Genomic DNA, 26,869 nt, shown 5'->3' on the forward strand with positions numbered 1-26,869 from the left:
AACTATTTTTTTTGTTTTCTGAAAAGGCAACGTTTTGGACTTGTGACACATTTGCATAATAGCAATGATTTATTTTATTATTATTATTATTTAATGTCCACTCTGAGTGCTGGTATGGCTTAGACAGTTTGATAGGATTCAGTGCTCCGCAAGGCTATATCAGGCTCCAATGTCAGCTTTGGCATGGTTTCTACAGCTGGATGCTCTTTCTAATGCCATACACTTAACAAAGTGTATTGGGGCTTTTACACGCCACCAGCACTAGTGAGTTTGCCAAGTAACTTGCAAGACAGAAGAAGAACAAGAAGAAAGAAATGAAAAAGCTCCTACTACACAGCACCTTGGGCAAGTGTCTTGTACTATAGCCTCATATTGACCATGGCCTTGTGAATGGAGTTGGTAGACAGAAAATGAAAAGCCTATCATATATATATATATATGTATATCGTGATTTTAGTCTTTTAAATAAAATTATGTTAGAATTGTTGTTAATTATTGATTTGTGAAATGCTTACATAGATAAGTACCCTTTTCTCTTTTGAACAGGTTAAAAGTTCATTTCAGGTGAATATATGTACACATATATATATATATGTGTGTGTCTTCAAAACAGAAAAGGGGTAACAAAACTTCTAAGACAGTTCTATTTAAAACATTAAAATCATGATAAGGTTATTTACATTCTCAATATTTGTTACTGAATTACCAAGAGCATTAGCAACATAAATGACATAATACTGACCTCAGTCAGAAATAAATGTGTTAAATCATGGACTTGACTTAAATACTTAAATATGAGTAATAGATTGATAAAGACGTTCCTTCACCCTACAATGATAATCAGCTAGACAGTTGTCACACAAAATTATTTATAGAATATCACTGAATGGTACAGAGTATAAAATGATAACCTAACAAGCAGAGACCTTGAGCAGGTCTCAGTTTCCAGCTGAAACCATTTCACATACCTTCTATGAGATAAGTGATGTCCAGGTAAATTCTGTAAATCGATGAATTTGTACCTAATCAAAAGAAATATTGTTCAGTCCAAGTACAATGATATCTCTGGAAGATGACTGGGGTTACATGGAACTAAATCTGGAAAGAACTTCCTTGGATAGAAATGTATAAAAAGATTGTTGCCTCAATAAAAAAATAAGTTACTACACATTGGTCTCCAATACATATTGCAACTGAAAATGCATTTATAAGATTTAAAATGTATGTAGTTTTCTATGTTAGAACAGGAGTTTTTAATATCCATGTAGTTGCATACCCTCAATCTTTGATAAAGCCTGGGTAATTGAACTAATTAAGCTTTCCAATGAAATCTAGCTTTTGGTCTAAACTTAACACCACAGTCATTTTTATTTTTTTAATTTTTTTTATATAACTGGAACCTATGGAGATACCATATTTTATTAATTTTTTTTTTTTTTTTTTTGATAGGTAAATTTAGAGATATTTATTACACTGTTTCATTATACTAATGATGTTGACTATGTTTCTGTTTTCATTTCATAAGTAATTATGAAAAATATAACATTAAAAATACATGATAAGGCAGACTGATATTAAAAAGGTTATGCACTGAATATGAATTTCTTTTCACAAACAGAAAGCTAATTCTTTTTCAAAAAGGGATTAGCTGATAAACTCCACTATATAACTAGTATACATTTCTGATGCAACAGAGTTAGAAAGTGTAACCAAGAGATACTGAATCCAACTTGTCATTCTATTGTATAGGAAAATTCAAATGCCCAAGTATATAGAATATTGCTATCAATTCAAGAATAAATTAATTTAAAGAAATACAGATGAGTTTTTAAAATTATTTATTGCAAAGTCATAAACACAAGATTTATTGGAAAACAAACTGGATTGTCGATTATATAGAATTGAAAAACCACCTTTACAATTGTATCAGTTGAAGAATTGCTTTTATATATATATATATAACTTTTGCATTGGTACAGTTTTCAAGTCTCTCTTCATAAGGAAAAAGATAACATCAAAATAATCTTTAAAAAAATATAAAGAATTTAAATTATAAGACAACTGTATACATTTGGTTAATTAACAATTAAAAGAACTATATTTTGGTAACTATTTTAGAAATTGCCACATGATATTATTAACAATTTCTGGTCGGTCTAGTTGAACAAAATGTGTAGCATCTTCAATGTATTTTATCAAAAGATTATTAACATATTTACTACATTCTGCAGCCATTTCATGGTTGAGGAAAGCATCTTGCATTCCCCATATTATGAGAACAGGCATTTTCAGAATGTTTGTAGGTAGTTTAGCCTGGCTTCTGTGAAAATTTGCTCTGTAATAGTTGATGGGTCCTGTAGTTGCTCCTGAAAAGAAAACAAATTTAGTTTCATTTAGTCACTGAAGAAAAACCTTTAAATAATGACAATATAATTTTTTCTATGAAAATCAGTGCATCAATGTTCAACAAAATACAATGATCTTAATACATTTCCAGTATTGTTTATTATGTCGATATAGTGGTTTACTATAGGTGAGTACCATTAGATAAAACATTTTACAAGTGACATTGTAGACATAGCACAACTTATTATACCTTTGCAAATCATAAATGAGTCATGTAGACATACTTTTCCAAGAAATAATGCTATTAATAAAGACCTGATACAACTATCAAAATATATATAGTTGTTACCATTTTACACATTTTTCATGATTTTTCTTGCACCTATTTTTTTCTCTCGGTTCAGTCATTCACACACCTTAACATGAAAACATCCAGTGGAGTATACTTAGCATATTTCTATCCAGCCAACACATATCCTTCACATTGAAAGCCCAGGTTTTTGATGCTATACAAAAACACACTTCATACATTAGCACCATACAATCCATCCTTCACTCAAAGAAAAAGTGCTTTTGTTACCAACAGAATAATTCCTCGATCTTTTTCCATCCTGTCCTTATTCTAACTACTTTACTTACATCCCCCTCCACTGCTGATTATGATATCTAGGTAACAGAACCTATCAACTACTTCTTGGGTGATCTTACTGTTAACTACTCCTGTATCTTTGCTATATATATATATATAAATATATATATGCATGTATATACACATATATGTATATACTTACATCTACATGTGTATATAGATGCATATCAGGGTACAGGACGTTAGAACAATGAACTACAGACAACGGAACGAACACATAGGAAAACAGAAAGCCACTTGGAATTATTCATCAGCTGCCTCTATTCTAACTAGACGTTTCGAAGATAAAGCAATATATATATATAGTCCTTCTGTCATCCTGCCTGTAACTTTTGTGCACGTCTAGTTTGTACAAGGTACACAGTATAGAATTCCAACCAACCCCTTTCCTGCATAACAAGCATGGGCACTTCCCAGGTAGCAGATGAGTTCAGTATTTTTTCAGATTTTTCTCTTTACTAGGTTTACTTTTAGACCTCTTGATTTCAGGCAATGAATTGACTAAGTCATTAGAGCACGAGATGAAAAGCATTGGGATATTTATTCCAGCACCTTGCGTATTGAGTTCAGATTCCACAGAGGTCAACTTTGTCGTTCATGCTTCAGGAACCAATAATGTACCAGTCTAAGCTGGTGGAAATAGAATGTTGAATAGGAGGCCTTGTAGTATTTGATATAGCTCTTCACATTCTAAGTTCAAATCTTGCCATGGACTACTGTTGTCCAGTTTAACACCCTACTTGATAGCTTAGGTACTTTTAGGCAAAGTCCATTCCATTGCAAAAATTTAGGCTAGGGCTCTGATTAGAGTATATCTCCCTCCCTCCAATTTCAGAGGCCTTGTAAAGGATCATAAGCACTGTCCTTTCCTTCTGGTTAAAAGATAAAGGTGGGGGCCTTTACTTTTACATTTGCAACTATGCCTCTAATTGGTTGACTGATTGTCTAAGAGAACTGGATCTTCTGCTTACAAGAAATTTTATTGCTAGCCTTGATCATCTGCTATGGTCTGGAGAACAATAATAAACAAAAGAGGGCTAAGAACTGAATCTTGGCAGACACCTATGTGTATGCTAAATTCCTTACTAAATATACAAATCAATAAATACAAATGGTCAGTTTGAGCAATAAGCTAACAGTCATCAAATCAAGGAAGAGAAACCACAAACTGCACCATTTCAAAAGTGTAATGAGTGTAAGACTAAGATAAAAAGTTAATATATTAAGATCTGCTGAATTATCATATGATGACATTTAGATATGTTGATGTTGCTGAATAGTTCATATATATATATATATATATATATATTTAGGAAACCAAGAAATGAGAATAACTAATTGAATACTTAGTTGTAACTGGTAAACATAAGTCTAGTTTTGATAACTTAACACAGTATATGAGTGTAAAAGCTGTGCAGGACAGTTGAAAGAGCTGACAGCTTGCATCAATGTAAGACTGGCAAATACAGAAAAAAAAGAGACCTAATAAATGGGGGATGTCTCAATGAACTACTAGCCATTAAATCTAGCATAACATCCAGGAAATAACACTATGGCAATGACAAAATTAAAAATAAAAGCTTTATATTACTAGTGAATATATCAATTTTAACATTGACCTTTGTAAATGTTTAAATTCAGCATTTGTCACACCAGATTTCTCAGCTGGTAGTAGACTAGATATATACATATTTATGTTACTTGGTTCATGAAAGGATTTGAAGAAAAAAAGAACTACAAAAGCAAAGAAAAAAAGCATCAGTGATAAAAGTATTAGAATAAAGTACTTTATACATGTGCGTGTGTGTGTAAAAGTAATGTGAAATGAAAACTGAATGGGGTTAAAATAAGCATACCAAAAGATGATGATATTAAAAGGCTTAGAACATTCCTAAAATACTAAGATCAGCTCACCTGGTTGAGAAAAGGCATATCTGTAAACATCAATATCATCACTCGTCATATTTTCACTTCTGACTCCAACACGACTGGTGAAAATTTTAGATAAAGCCTCAAATTTGTTGAATGAGTATATCCATTCTGGGATATATGGCATTTGGAAGAAAAACATGTACCTGTAATGAAAGAATAAAAAATGTGAGTGAGATACTATATAAAAATTACGATGTTAAGTGCATTGATATTTAATCCAATATTGAACAGCAAATGTAGGCTACATTTAAGCAAAGCTTTGGGTGTGTGTATCAAGGATATATGAAAGAAAATAAAGTTGAGAGAACTAATTTTATACTCCTTGCAACTCTTTGAAATTACATTAAATATTTTGTTTAAACTGTAAGAAAAAAAAAACTGTATTTAAAAATACTTTAGAGCAGCATTTCCCAACATGGAGAACCCCACCAAAACATTCCCCGTCTCAGAATGATTAAATGTCTTTATTTATATTTTCCTTTCTCTTACATATCATAAGATATTAAACAAATAAAACTAACTTGGAAATGGTTGACCATCCTAAATTCATGAGATGTCTCAAAGAAAGTTTATGAAATTCATCTTAGCCAAACCCTTGTTTGGTCAGAACTTTCTCTTAAGAAGTCATTTTTCTTCTCAGGCTGCCTTATTACTTGAAGATGCCAGGTTTTCTCAATAGTTTCTAACTAATGCACAATGTCACCAAATTTGATGGGAAGGGGTCAGTCAATGACATCAGTCCTTGTATTTGACTGGTACTTTATTTTATCAGCCCCTGTGGGTTGAAAGGTAAAACTGACCACAGAATGTAAAAAGCCGGAACAAATGCTGCAGAAAAGACTCTAGTGGTCCTGCCATGTTTAATAATAGAATTAAAACCAAAAATGATTCAAAAATGCATTTACATACAATTAACCTATACATCATTATTTCTTGCAGATATCCTAGCAAACATCTTGCTATGTTCCAGTTGGGAGGAGCAGCTTTGGAGTGAATAGATAATGTGATATTCTTACCATGATTTTCTAAGTTGAGAGAAATGGCTCCGAAGATATTTCGAAAAAACTGTTGGATGTGGGCAGTTCATAATGATTAATTTGGAAACCAACTGAGGATAATTTATAGCTGTATTCCATGCTACTGCACCTCCCCAATCATGGCCGACAAGCACACAGTTTTTGTAACCTATAATAAATAAATAAAATATAACTTGTAGCTGTTTAATTTTCCCCATGAATATAAGAAATAATTTTATAAAGTGCAAGTTAATACAATAATTAAGCCTGTAATGAAAAGAAAAGCTTTAGTGTTCATGATAATTCTTGTCAAGGCAGGCAATGGGAAGAACTTTGAAATTTAAATTCATTAAAAATTAGATGGGGATATGTTATGGAGAGTTAATGATCATTGCAAGGTACAGGGAAAATTTTGGACATGATTTGGCCTTATTAGACCTGTTCAGTGAAGCAAAATCTAACAAGTATCTTTTTTTTAGGGCCTTAGTTGGTCAAAGTTGATCATGTATCTACATATGTATGTATAGAGCTGGGTAAGATTTTTATGAGGAAGTGTCACAATTTCCCATGTATGCAAGCCTCCCTCACTATGCCACTGATCTTTGTCCAAATGAAAGGCCACCCAACTTTGGTTCATTTAACTTGTTATGAGTGTTGTTGTGGACATTATTATCAGTGCACAAAGAGACTGAATCACAAGGTATTTTGCCTGACCATCAGACAGTTGCATCAATCTACTACCTTGAATTGACATTGTTTCAATAACCATGAAAAGATGAAAAAGCAAAGTTGATCTCAGCAGGATTTGAACTCAGAGTGCCCTAAAGGCTGTCAGTTCACCACCTTTCATGTACCTATGAGGTCTCAATATAACTTGGGAGGACATAGTTTTTATGTGAAAATTATTCATGGATTAGATCATTTAAAATAATATCAGATGATTTCTCAGTAATGTCTTTTGTGTAATTTTATTATATTACAAAACATCTTGTAAAGACTGGAAAAGTCTCTTCTCTTCCCTCTCTTAAACTGCTTTTTTAACTCCTTAGTGTTTTTAAAATTGTTACATTTGGGGATGGTCATTTTTCATTTTTTTTTCGTTGCAATTAATCACACAAACTATATACTTGTTCTTCACATCAGCTTTATTATTATCATTATTATTATTTTAGTGCCCTTTGTCTGAAATCTTCACGTCCGGTGACCTCCTCAGTGACTCTCCATCACATGTGTCTCTTCCTGTTCTGTTTAGACCAGTCTTCTTTAAAATTCTCATGCATAAAATTGAATAAAATGCTAAGTTATGAATTTTTAATCATATAGTTCAATGCCTTTTACAAATAACTGGTGTAGTTGTATTTTGAATAAATTATAGTCCATACACTACTTTATTACAGAAATTTTGTTGATTGATACAGAACAGCCGAATAGATAAGTTTGCTTAGGCCCCAAGTTCAATCTCACAACAAAACATCTTGAGAAAGTTTCTTTTACAAAATTATCTCAGGTCAACAACACTAGCCTTATGAGTGAAACCGATTGAACTGGATTGTACCTGTATTTCAAAAGTACAGAGTTGTCACATACTGTGTCATGTTAATTCATCATGTTGATTATATAAATGGTACACATATCTGTGGAATACTCAGCCACTTACATGCTTATTCAATGAGCAGGTAACTTAATTGACTGATCAACTGAGTTTTCATTGTTGAAACTAATGGAGATACATCACCTCACATAATTTACATCAAGAATCTTGCACACCAAATACACATACGAAATAATTTACATACTTTTACTGATATTTAATATGCTTATGAGTGATAAAATAAGGTGACAGTTTCAATATTTGAACTCTGAAATGGCACTATCAGTAATAACCACTGACCTACTCGCTTTATCTGAAAGTCTAAAATTACAAATCTAACTTTGAGATGGGGTTGGAATGGAGTATAATTTATAAAATATATTTTTTCAGGAGAATGGTGGTTGAAAAGTAAAGTTGTTGGTGCATTTATTAACTGTTGAAATTTCATAAGTAAAACATCTAAATATATATATATATATATATATATATATATATATATATATATATATATAAAACACCACAGTAAAGTTAAAGAATAACTGAAAAATTTAATACTAGTAAAAAAAAAAAAAAACATTTGATTTAACTTAGATTGAAATATCAGCAAAATAATTTGTCTTTAGCAGGAACATACCAAGAGTTTGAATAACTTCAGACACATCAGCAGATAGTTTTTCAATTGTGAAATACTTCTTATCAGTAAATTTAGAAGAGAGTGAATATCCCCTTTGATCAAAAGCAACAACTCTGAAATGAAATGAAATATTTGAGAAAATCTTTAATATTCACTAAGTTAATCTAATAACATATTCACTTTATCTCTTTATTGACCAGATTGTTAGGCTATCATAATGTATTTCCATTGGGCCATATTATTTGACTATAACTTTTTGTATTTGAGATTTTCCAAGTGATCTTATTTGATCTCTTGGATTAACACTTGATAACTGCATAGTTCCACCATTTCTTGTGAATCTTATGACAATCGCTCGCACAGTTAAGCTCGTGCTTCGAGGATTCCATAATCACTTCATTCACTGCACTTTGTTCACAAATTACTTTGTTTCAGATATGTTCCCCCAATAATATCCCCAATATGGATCTTTCTGTGGTCCTCTGTATGATAGCCAGCCACTGTTCCATATCTCACTTGCATATAAAAGTGCAGGTAGAATGTTATTATTAAAGAGATAGATATGCAGGGTTTTCTCCTGCTGTGATAACATGAAAACTGAGAAAATATGATGCTTGTTGAAAGAGAAATTTATTAGTTCAAATCTAGTACAAAATATATGAAAAAATGGTATATAAGTATCATGAAATTTTAATTTCTATTTCTTAATAACAAAGATGTGAAACAAATCTGATGACATGTTTAAATCAAAGTTTTATAATTACAGGTGAAGTAAGTTAGAATCTTACCTGTAATTTTTACTGAACTCAACTATTTGATAGTGCCAGGAATACCAACATTCTGGGAAACCATGGATGAAAAGCATCAAGGGCTTATTTTTATCTCCTATACTAACATAGTGGACATTAACATTCTGCAAAACAATTAATAATAATAATGAATAATAATAATAATAATAATGGTTTCAAATTTTGCCACAAGGTCAGCAATTTGGTGGGGGATGAGTTAATTACATCAACTCCAGTGTTCAACTGGTACTTAATTTATCAACTCTGAAAGGATACAAGGCAAAGTCGACCTCAGCAGAATTTGAACTCAGAATGTAGCGATGGGAAAAATACTGCTAAGCATTTCGTGCAGCATGCTAACGATTCTACCAGCTTGCTACCTTAATAATAAATAACAACAACAATAATATATAAATAGATAAATGAACACACACACACACACACACATATATATATATATATATGGGAGAATTTACGAAAAAAACAACAGACGAAGACAGGTGGTGTAAACAACAAATGGATGTATTAGTTTAACACTCGGGAATAGAGAAAGTCTTTGACGTTTCGAGCCTATGCTCTTCAACTGAAAGGAACACAGAAAGAAATAAAGAGAGAAACAAGGAGAAAAAAAAAATAAGGAGTGAAACAAAGAGAAAAAAAAAAGGAGAAAAAAAATATAAATGTAGTGGTCAGCGATACGTGTATGTGTGTGTGAATGAATGAATAGATAAATAACAATGTTAACGATTAATAACTGATAGAGTTAATTAGCTGCTTTCTTATGTAAATTAATTTGTTTTAAAGTATTGCCACAAAAAAAAACAGTCATAAAAAGTTCCAATAATGAACAAGGCTAATGCCTTTTGTTGGTTAATTCTGTACAAAGTTGGTGGGAGAGGTAAAAACTGCACTGCTCCTAGCATACATTACAATTCTTGATGGGGGGGGGGGCACTTTTAGACAGTTTGTCCTTCAAATCTTCTATTGATACAATGATGATTTATTTGTAAAAGGAGGTGTAATAAGAAAGGTGACCTCACATTACCAATTATCTATGGTAGGATAGCTTTTCTTCTTATAGCTACTAAGTAACAGAACAATTTGATTTTAAATTGTCTCGTTCATTGTTAAACTGATTGAAAGGGAAAAATCAAACTGGTTTTTCTCATGGCAGATTAACCTTAAGGCAGGTATTAACATCTGTGTTGAGACCAACAAACAAGGCAAACAAGAAAATAAAACTCTTACTTTTTTAGTGTGTATAAAAGAAGTGCTGAGAAAGTAAGTCTAGAATTTTATTAATCTCATGTATATGTATGTCATTTATATTACATAAAGTTCACAGTTTGTAAAGTATTTTCTGTGATCACATACAATGCCTATTTCATACACATTTAAATTATTTCATTTTCTATTTCTATTTCTATATGTATGTCACATATAGTTCATATAGTCCCATTTGTAATGTAGAATGTTTGTATCTATAGCTTGTATTTATTTATTTACTTTGTAAAAATATGTAATAAAGATTTAAATAATAAACAATTAATCAGTATATATGAATACGCTTTATTTTTTTAATTCATCTTTTATTTCCTTAAACTATAAAGCACATCATATCTGTCAAACATATTACAAAGAGGTAAATAAACAATACTTTTGAAATTCGTTTTAAAAAGTACTGTTTTCATCAACTTGCAGGATAACAAAAATTTTTTTTTTAATTCCTTGCTTGTGTTTAATATACAAACATGATGTTTTCAAATATGCTGACTTATACCATGGAATTTCCATAAGTCCTGCTAGTTACAAATAACTCTTTGCTGTCCAAATGTGGTATTAATCATCATCATCGTTTAACGTCTACTTTCCATGCTAGCATGGGTTGGACGATTTGACTGAGGACTGGTGAAACCAGATGGCTACACCAGGCTCCAATCTGATTTGGCAGAGTTTCTACAGCTGGATGCCCTTCCTAACGCCAACCACTCAGAGTGTAGTGGGTGCTTTTACGTGTCACCCGCACGAAGGTCAGTCAGGCGGTACTGGCAACGGCCATGCTCAAAATGGTGCACCTCATGTGCCACCCACACAAGAGCCAGTCCAGGGGCACCGGCAACGATCTCACTCGAAAATCCCACGAAGGCCAGCCAGGCAGCACTGGCAACGGTCACGCTCAAAATGGTGCATTTCATGTGTCACCTGCACAAGAGACAGTCCAGGGGCACCAGCAACGATCTCGCTCGGAAATTTGTAAATTTAGAAAGGCTTTCTGCTCAGTTCACTGAGCAAACCTTTTTGAGCTACAGCAGTAACATGGTATACTTCGAAAGATAACTGACACAATCAAAGTACTTTACAGAGATACAAAATCCTAACCTCTGATGATGAGTTTGAGATGTTTGATGTAATTTCATGAATTCTTCAAGGTAATACTTTAGTGCCCTTCCTTTTTATCATTACTCTTGATTATACTTTAAGTATTAATGGAGAAAATACATGGAACTAATAGATTTTGCAGATAATCTTGCACTACTTGCTATTTCCTTGGGTGATACACAAGATCAACTAATCTTCCTCGAGACAGTGGCAAACTGCATTGGGCTCTATCTAAATGATCAAAGAATAGAATACATTCATCTTTGTCATTTACTGCATATGCTTCTAAATAAATGAAGGTTTGCTTTTGAAAGTTTTTCTTGAGGGACAAAAAATTACTTTTTTTAAGGACTTTAAGTATAACATGACCCTTTTTCTTTTCTAGGGACACTTTTTTGCGAGAAAGCTCTACATATGTACTTTCATGTTGTCCTGTATTTGAGTGTCCATAGTATTTGCTCAAGTTATCAGATACGTAAAGTTACACCAAACTTAAACCTAACATTAATAGAATGCAAGAGATGTCACAAAAATGTGAGTTCAAATGTAGACAGAAAAAAATTGAGCTCTTACTATTATCTACAACCTGACAAGGTTCAAAATCTAGAACACTGACCTCTAGATTTAACAGCAGAGTTAGAAGCCAAAAATAGAAGCACTCCAAATTTATATCATATTCAAGTATGGTTAGCAATAGGTAAATCTTATCAACCATTTGAAAGTTTCACAGAGAGAGAGAGAGAGAGAGAGAGAGAGGGAGAGGGAGAGAGAGAGAGAGAGAGATAGAGATAGATAGAGAGAGAGAGAGAGAGAAAGAGAGGTTTTCTAGCAGGCAAGTGTACTGTTTTGTTTGCCTGGTGTATATATTATGATGTAAAAATATGTTTTCCCGGATCTTTTTTAAAACGGGGGCCACACTTTTCATTAATGTTTTACGTAGTGTTTTTGGTACCAAAAGACTTTCAAACTTCGTATACTTATCTATTTTGTGTTATAGAACAGAAAAATATTTTTGTATTCGAATTTATTTCATGTAAAAAATTGTCTTATTTCGATAATTTCAACCAATCACTGACAAGTATTCAGTTGTTTACATTCACTCCTTTGGCTCATTAAGCGATGTAAAGCGTATTTAATCTCCATACCTTCGTTTTATTTGCTTTTTTCATTTTAAATTTGCTTTAACCCTAACCCTAACCCTAGAGTTAGGGTTAGGGTTAGAGTTAGGGTTAATTGTTTCAGAATCGTTTGTTTATGTAGTCGGCACTTAATGTATATCGGTTGAATGGACGTCAGTGATTGGTTGAAATTACAGAAATACGACAACTTTAACATGGAATAATTTATGGATTTCTTTTTTTTTTAAGAAAACTAAGAGAAAAAGATGTTTTATATGACACATTCTACCAGTGTTCCAAGTTTCAAAGTGTTTCGTTAATGAAAAATGTGGCCCCCATTTTAAAAAAGATCCGTTTTCCCTCCTGAAAGGTTTATAACTGTGTATATCAGCTGGTGTTGATGTTCCAAAATAGTGTTTCTAGATAGTCACTTGATCTGCTAGAAATGGCACTCAAGTCTTTAAATTAGACAAAACCATTTCGAAGGATGAATTCAATAAGTAGTTCCTGATATACTAAAACACAAATCTAGCCTGGACTACTTTCATCATTAGTCTGTTCAATCAGAGCCAACCTAGGGATAAGCAATAACAATCAAATTCACTTTTATCCATATTAGACAAAGTGGTACTCTATACAAAAAAGATGTGCTAATATATCATCACCATCATCATTTTTGATGTTCGTTTTTCCATGTCAGCATGGGCTGGTTGGAATTTGTTGAGATAGATTTCCTTGTCACCAATCCTCACCTGCTTCCAAGTAAGGTCTGAAAACAATGAGCTGTGGGAGTATAGCTATGAAGGTATATTATTACATGTAGAGAATACATGGGAGAAAGAGAGTCTTCTTAATGTGAACCCAACAGGGAGACCAGATATCCTAATTGACAGTAGTATAATAAATAAGGTAATTAAGGAAATAAAGACAGGGAAAACTGGTCTATCAAGAATTACTGCTGAGATGCTTAAAATATCTGGCAGTCCTATGTCTGAAATCAGTGAAAGAATAAAAGAACATATACAGTCCACTTTTACTAGTCTAAGTCATTAGATTGTGACCATGCAGGGGTACTGCTGTCAAAGGTTTCAGTCAACAGTATTGACTCCGTTACTTAACTTATCAAATCATAAAATTACATATTTGAAAAAGGGACACAATTTGATAAACCAACAAACATAAACACCACACACACACACAATGTGCTTTAGTATAGTTTTTCAACAACCAAATTTTATTCACAAGGTATTGGTCAACCCAAGTCTATAGAAAGAGACACTTGCTCAAGGTGCCACACACTAGGATTGAGTCCCAAGCCACAAGGTTGTGAAGTGAAATTCTTAACCTCACAGATAAAATTATATAAAAAGATATTTTCATAAAAATTTGTGAGTACATAACTAATTATGTACATAACTAATTAAAGTACATAAAGTACATAATTAATTAAAGTACGTAACTAATTATGTTACTGCCTCACTAATGTTTATGGTTTCAGAAATTTTGTGCTTGAGTACTTAAAAATAAAAGTTAACTTAAATCATGTGAATCCAACTAATTGTATAAATGTAACTTGGTACATTCATTTTGGGATTGACAAATAAGAGGTAAGGTTACAGCATTTTTAAAGCATGGTGATCATCTATAGCAGAGGTTCTCAACTGGGGTCTACATAGGATTTTATTGCTAAAATTTATGTGCAATAAACTGGTTATATTTCTATATTACACGAAATGTTTTAACAATTTTTTTATATGATTTATAATAATATTTAAATCTAAAAATATTATAGGATTTTTTTAAACCTCAAATAGCTATGAGGGTCCAACCAAGCAAAATAGGAATCAAAAGGTCCATAAGTAAAAAAATGATTGAGAACTGCTGATCTCAAGAGAGAAGTTGTTTTCTGAATATGAAATTCAGCAGTGAATCACAAATTCTCATACAAGTCTGCTGGAATCTATTAAGAATGAATATATACATTATTGCTTTGATTTTCATTGTGATAATAATATAACATTAAAATCTGAAATACCAAATATATAGTGAAAAATATTTGTTAAATCTGAATATTTTCCAAAAGTTTAGAAGTATGAACAAGTTTCTTAATTTGGCATCATTGGCAAGTATAGTCTAGTCATAACTTGATAATGTGAAAGTGAACAAACTTATAAATAAATGATAAATAAATGTATAGAAATGTAACAACATAAAATAATAGGGTTTAGTTTCTAGACAATTTTATTTTCCTCCATCAATGATTATACACTTCAGCATAAATAATAGTCCATGAATTACTGTATTCAAGAAGACCTGTCCACCACAGCAGAACTGATACAGGTGCTGGTACTTCATAAAAGCATTGGTGCTGGTACCACATAAAAAGCACCCAGTATACTCTGTAGAGTGAATGGCATTAGAAAGGGCATCCAGCCATAGAAACCATATCAAAACAGACAACGGAGCCTGGTGCAGCCCCTGGCCTTACCAGCTCCAAGCAAACCATTCAACCCATGCCGGCATGGAAGACAGACATTAAATGAAAAATGATGATGAGCTCATAACCTAACACATTTTGCTTATAATGGAGATGGCATTTCAGAATTACTCTTTTCTGAAAAGTAAATAGTTAAGTTCATAAGAAAAGACTGGAATGTAGTCTGTTCAAAGGAGCAAAGTGCTTTAGTTTCTTTTAAGTAAACAAACTATATCTGACAGCAGTAATTCAAAGCATTTATTTATATGAGAGAGTTAAAAAGATTAAATAACTACAAAAAAAAAAAAAAGGACTGTAAAGCAAAACACTGAAGCATATATATATATATATATATATATATATAATCATCATCATCATCATCGTTTAACGTCCGCTTTCCATGCTAGCATGGGTTGGACGATTCGACTGAGGACTGGTAAAACCGGATGGCAACACCAGGCTCCAATCTAATTTGGCAGAGTTTCTACAGCTGGATGCCCTTCCTAACGCCAACCACTCAGAGAGTGTAGTGGGTGCTTTTATGTGTCACCCGCACGAAAACGGCCACGCTCGAAAATCCTACGGGAGCCAGTCAGGCGGTACTGGCAACGGCCACGCTCAAAATGGTGCATCTCATGTGCCACCCGCACAAGAGCCAGTCCAGGGGGACTGGCAACGATCTTACTTGGCTTGCCGGGTCTTCTCACACACAGCACATTTCCAAAGGTCTCGGTCAGTAGTCATCGCCTCGGTGAGGCCCAATGTACGAAGGTCTTGCCTCACCACCTCAGCCCAGGTCTTCCTGGGCCTACCTCTTCCACGGGTTCCCTCAACTGTTAGGGTGTGGCACTTTTTCACGCAGCTATCCTCATCCATTCTCACCACATGTCCATACCAGCGCAATCGTCTCTCTTGCACACCACAACTGATGCTTCTAATGTTCAGCTTTTCTCTCAAGATACTTACACTCTGACGGGTATTCACATTGACATTACACATTCAACCGAGCATACTGGCTTCATTCCTTGCGAGCTTACGTATGTCCTCAGCAGTTACAGCCCATGTTTCACTGCCATGTAGCATGGCTGTTCGTACGCATGCGTCATACAGTCTGCCTTTTACTCTGAGTGAGAGTCCCTTTGTCGCCAGCAGGGATAAGAGCTCTCTAAACTTTGCCCAGGCTATTCTTATTCTAGCAGCTACACTTTCAGCGCACCCACCCCCACTACTAACTTGGTCGCCCAGATAGCGGAAGCTATCGACTACCTCTAGTTTTTCACCCTGGAATGAGATTATATATATATATATATATATATATATATCATCATCATCATCATCATCATCGTTTAACGTCCGCTTTCCATGCTAGCATGGGTTGGACGATTTGACTGAGGACTGGTGAAACCGGATGGCAACACCAGGCTCCAGTCTGATTTGGCAGAGTTTCTACAGCTGGATGCCCTTCCTAACGCCAACCACTCAGAGAGTGTAGTGGGTGCTTTTACGTGTCACCCGCACGAAAACGGCCACGCTCGGAATGGTGTCTTTTATGTGCCACCCGCACAAGCCAGTCCAGGGGCACTGGCAACGATCTCGCTCGAAAATCCTACAGGAGCCAGTCAGGCGGTACTGGCAACGGCCACGCTCAAAATGGTGCATCTCATGTGCCACCCGCACAAGAACCAGTCCAGGGGCACTGGCAACGATCTTACTTGGCTTGCCGGGTCTTCTCACGCACAGCCCATTTCCAAAGGTCTCGGTCCGTAGTCATCGCCTCGGTGAGGCCCAATGTACGAAGGTCTTGCCTCACCACCTCAGCCCAGGTCTTCCTGGGCCTACCTCTTCCACGGGTTCCCTCAACTGTTAGGGTGTGGCACTTTTTCACGCAGCTATCCTCCTCCATTCTCACCACATGTCCATACCAGCGCAATCGTCTCTCTTGCACGCCACAACTGATGCTTCTAATGTTCAGCTTTTCTCTCAAGATACTTACACTCTGACGGGTATTCACATTGACATTACACATCCAACGGAGCATACTGGCTTCATTCCTTGCGAGCTTACGTATGTCCTCAGCAGTTACAGCCCATGTTTCACTGCCATGTAGCATGGCTGTTCGTACGCATGCGTCATACAGTCTGCCTTTTACTCTGAGTGAGAGTCCCTTTGTCGCCAGCAGGGATAAGAGCTCTCTAAACTTTGCCCAGGCTATTCTTATTCTAGCAGCTACACTTTCAGCGCACCCACCCCCACTACTAACTTGGTCGCCCAGATAGCGGAAGCTATCGACTACCTCTAGTTTTTCACCCTGGAATGAGATTATATATATATATATATATATATATATCATCATCATCATCATCATCATCGTTTAACGTCCGCTTTCCATGCTAGCATGGGTTGGACGATTTGACTGAGGACTGGTGAAACCGGATGGCAACACCAGGCTCCAGTCTGATTTGGCAGAGTTTCTACAGCTGGATGCCCTTCCTAACGCCAACCACTCAGAGAGTGTAGTGGGTGCTTTTACGTGTCACCCGCACGAAAACGGCCACGCTCGAAATGGTGTCTTTTATGTGCCACCCGCACAAGCCAGTCCAGGGGCACTGGCAACGATCTCGCTCGAAAATCCTACAGGAGCCAGTCAGGCGGTACTGGCAACGGCCACGCTCAAAATGGTGCATCTCATGTGCCACCCGCACAAGAACCAGTCCAGGGGCACTGGCAACGATCTTACTTGGCTTGCCGGGTCTTCTCACGCACAGCCCATTTCCAAAGGTCTCGGTCCGTAGTCATCGCCTCGGTGAGGCCCAATGTACGAAGGTCTTGCCTCACCACCTCAGCCCAGGTCTTCCTGGGCCTACCTCTTCCACGGGTTCCCTCAACTGTTAGGGTGTGGCACTTTTTCACGCAGCTATCCTCCTCCATTCTCACCACATGTCCATACCAGCGCAATCGTCTCTCTTGCACGCCACAACTGATGCTTCTAATGTTCAGCTTTTCTCTCAAGATACTTACACTCTGACAGGTATTCACATTGACATTACACATCCAACGGAGCATACTGGCTTCATTCCTTGCGAGCTTACGTATGTCCTCAGCAGTTACAGCCCATGTTTCACTGCCATGTAGCATGGTTGTTCGTACGCATGCGTCATACAGTCTGCCTTTTACTCTGAGTGAGAGTCCCTTTGTCGCCAGCAGGGGTAAGAGCTCTCTAAACTTTGCCCAGGCTATTCTTATATATATATATATATATATATATATATATATATATATATTTATTTATTTATTTATTTAAAACAAAAACCTGAGTAGAAAGCCAAGAGCATTGAAGCTTATCTATTTTGTTTCTATGAAGTCAATTTGGATTGGTAAGTTTTTTTTTTCCTTCTTTGTGATACTAATCTTTTCCAAATAAACAAACAGAAGGTTCCATTTATTATATTTTAGAGTACCAGTAACCAAGCCTACATACGAACTGTTTACTTTATAGACAATGTAGTCTCTCACCTTCTATTTAGATTTAAAAAATATAAAAAAGCAATAACACATTCATTTCAACAGGTGACAACATGTTAATTTTTAAATAAGTTCAAATAAGCTAAAAACAATAGACTGTTTTTCAGTAAGTTTTCATAAATAAAAGTTTAAAAATTGTTTCAAACTTTGGCACAGGGCCAGCAATTTTTGAGTGGAGGGGTAAGACAATTATATCAACTCCAGTACTTGACCAGTACTCATTTTCTCTTATTTGAAAGGATGAAAGGCAAAATCGACCACAGTGGAATTTGAACTCAGAATGCACAGATGGATGAAATGTTACTAAGTGTTTCGTTTAGTATGCTAATGGTTCTGCCAGCTCATTGCCTTAATGGTTTTAAAAATAATACTAATTAGAAAAGGATGATAAAAAAAAAATAAAAAAAACTCATGCTTAATGCTTATTAAAAAGAATACAAGGAGTTTGCTATAGGTGAAAAACCATGAAGTTAGTTCTATTAAGAGAGGCAGTGCTCATGATGTTTACATACCTTCTCAGACTAATGAGAATGATCAACAACAGCACAAAACTTGCATTTTATCAAAGGGTTGAGGAAATAAATGCTAGTAAGATACAAGTGATCATCATGTACCATTTTATACTCACAATGTCTGCTGGTTAGTGAACATTTTCAAAAGATCAAAGCCTTTAGAAGTCCTGGTGCCACTAGCGTAGCTACAGTGTGTGCCACCCAGGGTGGCCCTTCCATTTTCCACCCCTGGACCCCATAAAAAACACATATTGCCTACAGCAGACCCAAAAGTGCTGCCCGGAGTGGATTACCCCTACTGCCCCCCTCCTCCAGTTATGCTAGTGCCTCTTGCATCAATTAAAGTTCACATTGGTAAATGCTCAGTTCAACCCTTTAGCATTCAGATCACTCTGTCCAATATAATGCTTATTTACTCACATTGCTTTGAATTAATCATGCATTATCTCATAGCTTTGAAATTTTGATGATGTGATTGTATATTTTAAAAATGACATTGTAGGCTGGATGTGAGAGGCTGGATCTGGCTGGTTTAAACATAAAACAGACTGGATATGGCTGGTTTAAACATAAAACAGACTGGATATGGCTGGTTTAAATGCTAAAGGATTAAACAGTTGAAAGACAGGTTATTTGAGAGATGATTGAATGCAATTCTGAGAAGAAAATATTGGGTAGAAGTGTATTATCACAAAAGCAGAGAGGTGAGAAGAAGGTGGAGAACTAGGAGGAAGATGGAAGGAGAGGGTAAAGAGAGACAAGAATTGCAACCAAATGGATTTAGATGGTTTGTCAGAATGAGTATGTTTATCAGAATAGTAGTTCAGAAGACAAACACAGGACAGCTTGAATATTTGAAAAGTATTGTAGAATTGCTAGTAAGATTAGAATAACATTTTTTGGTAAATGTGGTCTACAGTATACATGTCCAACCTGTGTCAGCATAGAAAATGAATACTAAATGATGATGATGACGTTCTGAGGAACATAAGGTTCTAAAAGTTCACAAGATGAATTATTAATAAAACTTGATAAAAAGAATGGTATGAACAATTTCAAAGTGAAGTTGCATTTTTTATATATGTGTGTGTGTGTGTGTGTGTGTGTGTGTGTGTGTGTGTGTGTGTGTGTGTGTGTATAAATAGATTATCTCTCAAAAACAAATTTTGTTTCACTTATTGGACTCCACAACAAAAAGAATTTGGGACCCGGTGTCATAGAAGATTGCATCTGTCACTAATTTAACAGTATGAGACTGGTTGGAGTGGAAAGTGTCCTAAAAGCAAATTAAGTGCCACAGATAATTGGTATATAGTTCTCTTTCTTGTTGCAGATTCCATTTTACTTATTATTTTTTATTTATTTCAATTTTTTAAAAATAATTTAACATTACTTTTTATATTTTTACATTGAGTGGAACAACACAATTGCTTGTATGTCAGACCACCTCATGGTCCTAGCAGACAAAATGGAAAAGGCATTGCCCTGGAAGAAGGTGAGGGAAATGTGCTGGAACAGCTACTCTGGCTTGAAGGGCTTGTACTTGTGGATTGCTATCTCCACCCCAATATCACTGAGCAGGGATATGGTCTAGGAGCCAAGAACACCAGAAGTCTCCACTGCCACAGTTTCGATGATAAACCTGTCAGAGAGTGACCAATACCTTAACAGTTTGCATTTCTCAGCCTGACAAGCAATAGAGCCTGGGCTGATAGCTGAATACACCAAGTTGTTGCTGGAGAAGGTGTCACAGCATGTGGCATCCCAGATGTAATCAGTATATTATTAACAGAAAAATAAATTTTGTGACATATTCTGAAAACACAATGAAGGAGTTGGGATCAAAAAGTTTGGGAAACATAGATTAATTTACTTTAATATGAATTACACATTTTAGAATGTAGGATATCGTCAAACGACAGAATATACCGATGCCCTCCACCTTTCACTCATAAAAATCACATTTTATTTGTGACAGCTGTTTCAAAATCTACCATTAGAAAAAAAATAATAATAAATAGATGATACAAAGTGATCAAGGACAGAGAGTTTCATGCATAGCACTCACTCACCAAGGTTTTTTAAGTGTCATGTGTGAAACTCTCAACCATTAAGTCACTGTTTGTTCTACAGATTAAAAAAAATACATATGCACAGAAACATAACTACAGTTTGGTGTCCCAATGATCATGCTCTCATATTTTATTATTTTTTGCCTCCTAAGTTATTTTCTAACGTCCCTATTTTGAATTAGCTTTTGTGTGTATCAAAATGTAGCAGAGTTTCGGTGTCTTTCAATGAATTTAACCGCATTTAATTTGACCAAGAATTGGGTCAGCGATTGCTAAAAAGTAAATGTCGATATTAAAAATAAAATTAATTCATTTCCGTGGGTGAATGATATACACAAACACACAAACACAAATTAGACGGCTAATGTGGATCCATCTATACTTATAAGGTTTTAATAACTGAAGAATCCCTTTGGTTGAAATGCTTGCCACACCTATCTCCAATAGGTGTCTATATATGTGCAAAAGCAATGGACTGCCAGTTTCCCTCCATCAAATTCTGCATAGACGCAATAATAAACACTTGTTCAAAACACTGCGTAGCATGATTGAACCTAGAACTATGTGATTATAAAGTGGATCTCATTGACTTTTAATCGATGGTACCTCATCCCTACAAATTCGTGAATTTGATACAAGGAATAACTATGTCTAGAAATTCTCGTATACAAAAAATATTGGTTTTAAATTTTGGCACAATGTGATGTATAGATTAAAATCAATACTACTTGTCAATTATTTAAAAATTGCTTTCAAATTTTGGCAGAAAACCAGCAATTTTGAAGTGGGGGTGGTCAAGTAGATTACATCGACCCCATTGCTCAACTGGTATTTATTTTATCGATCCAGAAAGGATTAAAGGTAAAGTTGACCTTGGCAGAATTTGAACTTAGAACATAAACACAGAGGAAATGTTATTAGGCATTTTGCCCGACGTGCTGATGATTCTGCCAGCTCACCGCCTTCAATTATTTAAATACTAGCTGACATACCCAGTAATTCCCGGGAAAGCAGGGTTTATCCCTTGGTTCCGTTCTCATAATTGTTTCACTAATCCAATAACAACAACACAAAGTATGTAGCCCTTAAAATGGTTTTTGTGAATTTACAGAGAATACCGAACAGAGTATGTAGAACCTAGGAGGAAGTACTAATAAGGTATGTATACTAAAATCGTGAAGCATATTACGTAATAACAGGCTAATCAGATATGAGATAATTACAATTCAAAGTAAATAACTCTGAAAAGGGCTTTTGTGCATTCCCAGAGAATATTATCCTCAGGGGCGCTAGTGTTGGTATATTCATGAATAAGTCACTAACCAAAATAAGTGGATCTATTGTTTAGGAAAATACTATTTACTTGTTTAAGGGTTGTACTGGATAAATTGCGAAAATAACTCTAACAGTTCAAATACTAAGAAAAAAGCATACTCAATTTCATTTTTACCAAATAATATAGGAAAATGAATGGGTTATTTCCCTTGGTTTTTAAAATAAAATATACTATATATATATATATATAAGGATCCCTTCCAGGGGTCCTATTATCGACTTTTTTCAACAATCTGAGTATGCCACGAGGTTTCCAGACACATGTCAAGGTTTCAACTCACATGCCAAGTTTCATCAAAATCGATAAAACGATGTAGGAGGAGTTAGCTAACAACTCCACAAACACACCCACGGACAGAATTTCTCACGTATGTAGTAGATTGGAAATAAACGATGCATGAAATTTATGGTAAAACTGAACGAGGTCATGTTTCTTTTCAAAGGAGATGCAACATTCATTTCATAACAACTACTTACAAATTTCAGGATTTCCCCATTTTTATAAATATTAATCTTGTTCTTAGCAAAAAAATTTTTAATTTCTTATTTTATTTTAAACTAGCAGAGATACCTGGCGTTGCTTGGTATTAAAATGGCATAGTTTTTAATTGTTTTACTTGTTTTGGTCATGTGACTGTGGCCATGCTGGAGCACCACATTTAGTCGAAGAAATCGACCCCAGGATTTATTTATTGTAAGCCTAGTACTTATTCTATCAGTGTGTTTTTCCAAATGGCTAAGTTACGGGGGACGTAAACACAGCAACATCGATTGTCAAGCGATGGTGGGGTGCCAGTACCGCCTGACTGGCTCCCGTAGGATTTTCGAGCGAGATCGTTGCCAGTGCCCCTGGACTGGCTTGTGCAGGTGGCACATAAAAGACACCATTTCGAGCGTGGCCGTTGCCAGTATCGCCTGACTGGCCTTCGTGCAGGTGACACGTAAAAGCACCTACTACACTCTCTGAGTGGTTGGCATTAGGAAGGGCATCCAGCTGTAGAAACTCTGCCAAATTTAGATTGGAGCCTGGTGTTGCCATCCGGTTTCACCAGTCCTCAGTCAAGTCGTCCAACCCATGCTAGCATGGAAAGCGGACGTTAAACGATGATGATGATGATGATGACGATGATATATATATATATATATATATACTAGCAGTATAACCCGACCTTGTCCGGGTGTGACTTATTATGCCATCTACGATAAGTCTTGCTAGCTGAAAATCAACTAAAAAAGAAAGCCTTACAACGAAAAAACCCTTATGTTCATAATTCAAAAGACGATGAAATTAATAGGGAAAGTCTGAAAGCTGTCTTGCGTAAAATTATTAAGCATACATAAATTTCATCCATGTAATTGGCTATAGAAATGCTTGTGCAAAACAACTTTTTGCGCTGCTCTGATTATACATAGCAGGGTAATCCCTTTTCACAGGAGCTAGGATGGCAATTTGTGATGAAGCAATTGCTGGCGATCTGTTGCTAAACAGTTTTGCCAGAATTCTATCAGATTGAGCAGAAGGTGTTGATGCACCATTTTGCATTATGCTCAAAGTAGCTACTGGAATGTGGTGAATTGCTGCAGTCTGTGGCTGTCATTTTAAACCGGTTGCTGTCTTTCCCCAGCAAACTCTCTTCTTTGGAGGCATAATCTATGTATATATTAAACAGAACAACAAAAGTTATAATAGATGGCAGGGTTGGTACTTTTCACATATCTGTAATTTTTCAGATTAACACAAACACACAACTTCAGATTTATATATTAAGATATATATATAATAATACAAAGAATATGTATACATGTATACCCACATATATGTACATACTTACATCTACATGTGTATATAGATGCATAACAGGGTACAGGACGTTAGAAAAATGAACTACAGACAACGGATATATATATATATACACACACACATGCATATATGGGTACATGACGTCACCAACAGTAAACAACATGAAATACAAAAACAATGAGTTCAATACGCAAGCAACGAGAGAAACAAATGGAAAACGGGACAAGTAACATAAAGAACGACCCTTCATCAGTTGTTGGCTGTCTATCTATTCCTCGTTTCGAGCATTGAACGACAATATGAGTCTGCGAAGACAGTTGCTCCCATAATTTTGTTTTCTTACTAAATTCCAATATAATTGAAATCGAAATCATCTGAAACGGATTTGTAGAAAATTTCATTCAAAATATCCCTTTACCTGAAAGTTATAAGGAAACAAAATCGGGGTAGGGAGCACAATTGTGTAGGTATGCCATTATGTCTTTGCGTTTTAGCGAAAGCATGCTAGAACTGGAAAAAGAAGTGTGGATCACAATTATCTCTGTACAACTTATTGCTGGATGGAAGGGGTGGGGACACAACTCTGACAACTTATAAACACTGTTGTTGTTGGCACTCCGTCGCTTACGACGTCGAGGGTTCCAGTTGATCCAATCAACGGAACAGCCTGCTCGTGAAATTAACGTGCAAGTGGCTGAGCACTCCACAGACAAGTGTGCCCTTAACGTAGTTCTCGGGGATATTCAGCGTGACACAGTGTGACAAGGCTGACCCATTGAATTAAAGGCACAGCAGAAACAGGAAATAAGAGTGAGAGAAAGTTGTGGTGAAAGAGTACAGCAGGGTTCGCCACCATCCCTTGCCGGAGCCTCGTGGAGTTTTAGGTGTTTTCGCTCAATAAACACTCACAACGCCCGGTCTGGGAATCGAAACCGCGATCCTCGCGAGTCCGTTGCCCTGACAGGTGTGTAAAATATATTTGTGTACTTTTTCTGTTTATTCTTAATCTTCGTGTTTTTGCAAGATTGAAAAAAAAAGTTTCGGAAAGCTAACATTTTAAAATTCTTCGGGAAGCGACACTGATAATTTCTATATTTAACCGTGCGTGTATATTCCTATTTTTGCTCCTGTTCTCTTCTATTTCTCTACTAGAAACGTTTACTTTGGAATTTACTTCTATTGAGAAAAAAAAATCGTGTGCATGTTATTTTTAACGAAAGTTTTCTTATGACGGCTTCTCTTTACTGTCTAGAAATCTACAGATGCACATACGCACATAATAGAGAAAAATGAAACAAATATAGACGACTTGCTCCGAAACACCACCGAGTGGGGAACGCTTCTCAAAAATAACCTGCAGTTGTTTCCTTCAAAATTCCTACATGCTCGAAATGTACATACATCAAGGTATATTTGTAGAAAATTTCACGAAAAAATATTAATTTTCCTGGAAGTTAAGAAGAATTTAAGTGGACTCTGTTGGAATTTCCGAAAATTGTCCCCCACCCCCATTCCAAAACACTTTCATCGGAAATTTTTGTATATTCGGATTCTACATAGTAAATACTATATGCATAGAAAATTTCATTACAAAATATTCATTTTTCTGAAAGTTATGACCTCCCAAAGTCTGGGGGGTAAAACCCTGCAGTTATGCCAAATTGTCTAAATCTACAAGAAAGCAGCGTTATCATGAGTTGTTAAAAAGTAAAAAATATAACTTACACTGAGTGAGAGAAACCCGTGGGTCCCGAGTTCTTCATCATTCCATTTAGGTGGCGGAGCTTTAAAGATTGGACCCCGTCTGAAGTCGAATATGCCAAGAATACTGAAAGGGCTTTTGATGAAAGACAATATCAATCTCCCTATTGCAACACATGTATAAAAGAAAATTAAAGGAAGAATAATAGCAGCCCGGGATATTTCATAGATAATCGACATTTTAACTAATTGGTGTGACGAAAAAGAAAAAAACCCACAGTGGCTTCCAGCAGTAAGATCAAAGTCTGTTCGTGCAGATAGCAATGACAGCTCCTCTTAAATAAGTGACACGCTCTAGTCACCGTGACTTTATACTTACACCGCTGACTTGATAGAAAGTTTAACTGAAACGAGTTGTAATAGGAATAACTTCCCTTACATTCATGTCATTTATCTAAACCAGCAGTTGTCAACCGTTCTTTGGTCTATGGACCCCTTTAATTGCTATTTTACCTAGAGAGACCTTCATAGCCACTCAAAGTTTTTTTTAAAAATCCTATTATATTTTTATAATTAAATATCATTAAGAATTGGATAAAAAAAAATGAAGTTGAAATATTCTGTGTTGTAGAACTAATTTATTGCACATAAACTTTAACAAAATCTTATATGGATGCCCGTTGAGAACCATTGAATCTAAATAGAGGCATATTATTGCACCATTATATAAAAGCATTATTTCGTTTCAAAATTTACGGTATTTATTTGATAAAGAGTAAAAAAAAGTAATGCCAAACATCAAGGGCAATAACGGTGGGTTTAACATTATACTGAAGTGCGAAAAATTCCTCAGTTAAGAGGATAAAGTATATTATTGATTTTGGGGGGTACAAAAAATGAACGGTTGCATTATACTTGACATCTCATTATACACGAATATATTATTTAGTAGCTTAAAAGTCACCCTATCGGGCTCTTCTTTTGGGCCTTGAACCCA

General features: G+C 35.3%; 1 protein-coding gene across 1 annotated transcript; it reads right to left on the bottom strand.

The window, feature by feature from the left end:
* Nucleotides 1-1,821: 1,821 nt before the first annotated feature.
* On the bottom strand, nucleotides 1,822-26,349 carry LOC106868105 (epoxide hydrolase 4). The gene is made up of 6 exons (XM_014913228.3): nucleotides 25,897-26,349; nucleotides 8,957-9,081; nucleotides 8,169-8,281; nucleotides 5,944-6,112; nucleotides 4,910-5,070; nucleotides 1,822-2,366 (listed from the first exon to the last, which is right to left on the bottom strand). The coding sequence occupies exons 1-6, from the start codon at nucleotides 26,110-26,112 to the stop codon at nucleotides 2,110-2,112; spliced, it is 1,041 nt and encodes a 346-aa protein (XP_014768714.1). The 5' UTR covers nucleotides 26,113-26,349; the 3' UTR covers nucleotides 1,822-2,109.
* Between the last annotated feature and the right edge of the window lie 520 nt (nucleotides 26,350-26,869).

This window comes from Octopus bimaculoides, chromosome 2, assembly GCF_046866305.1.
Source record: "Octopus bimaculoides isolate indiv1 chromosome 2, ASM4686630v1, whole genome shotgun sequence".
Lineage (NCBI taxonomy): Eukaryota > Metazoa > Mollusca > Cephalopoda > Octopoda > Octopodidae > Octopus > Octopus bimaculoides.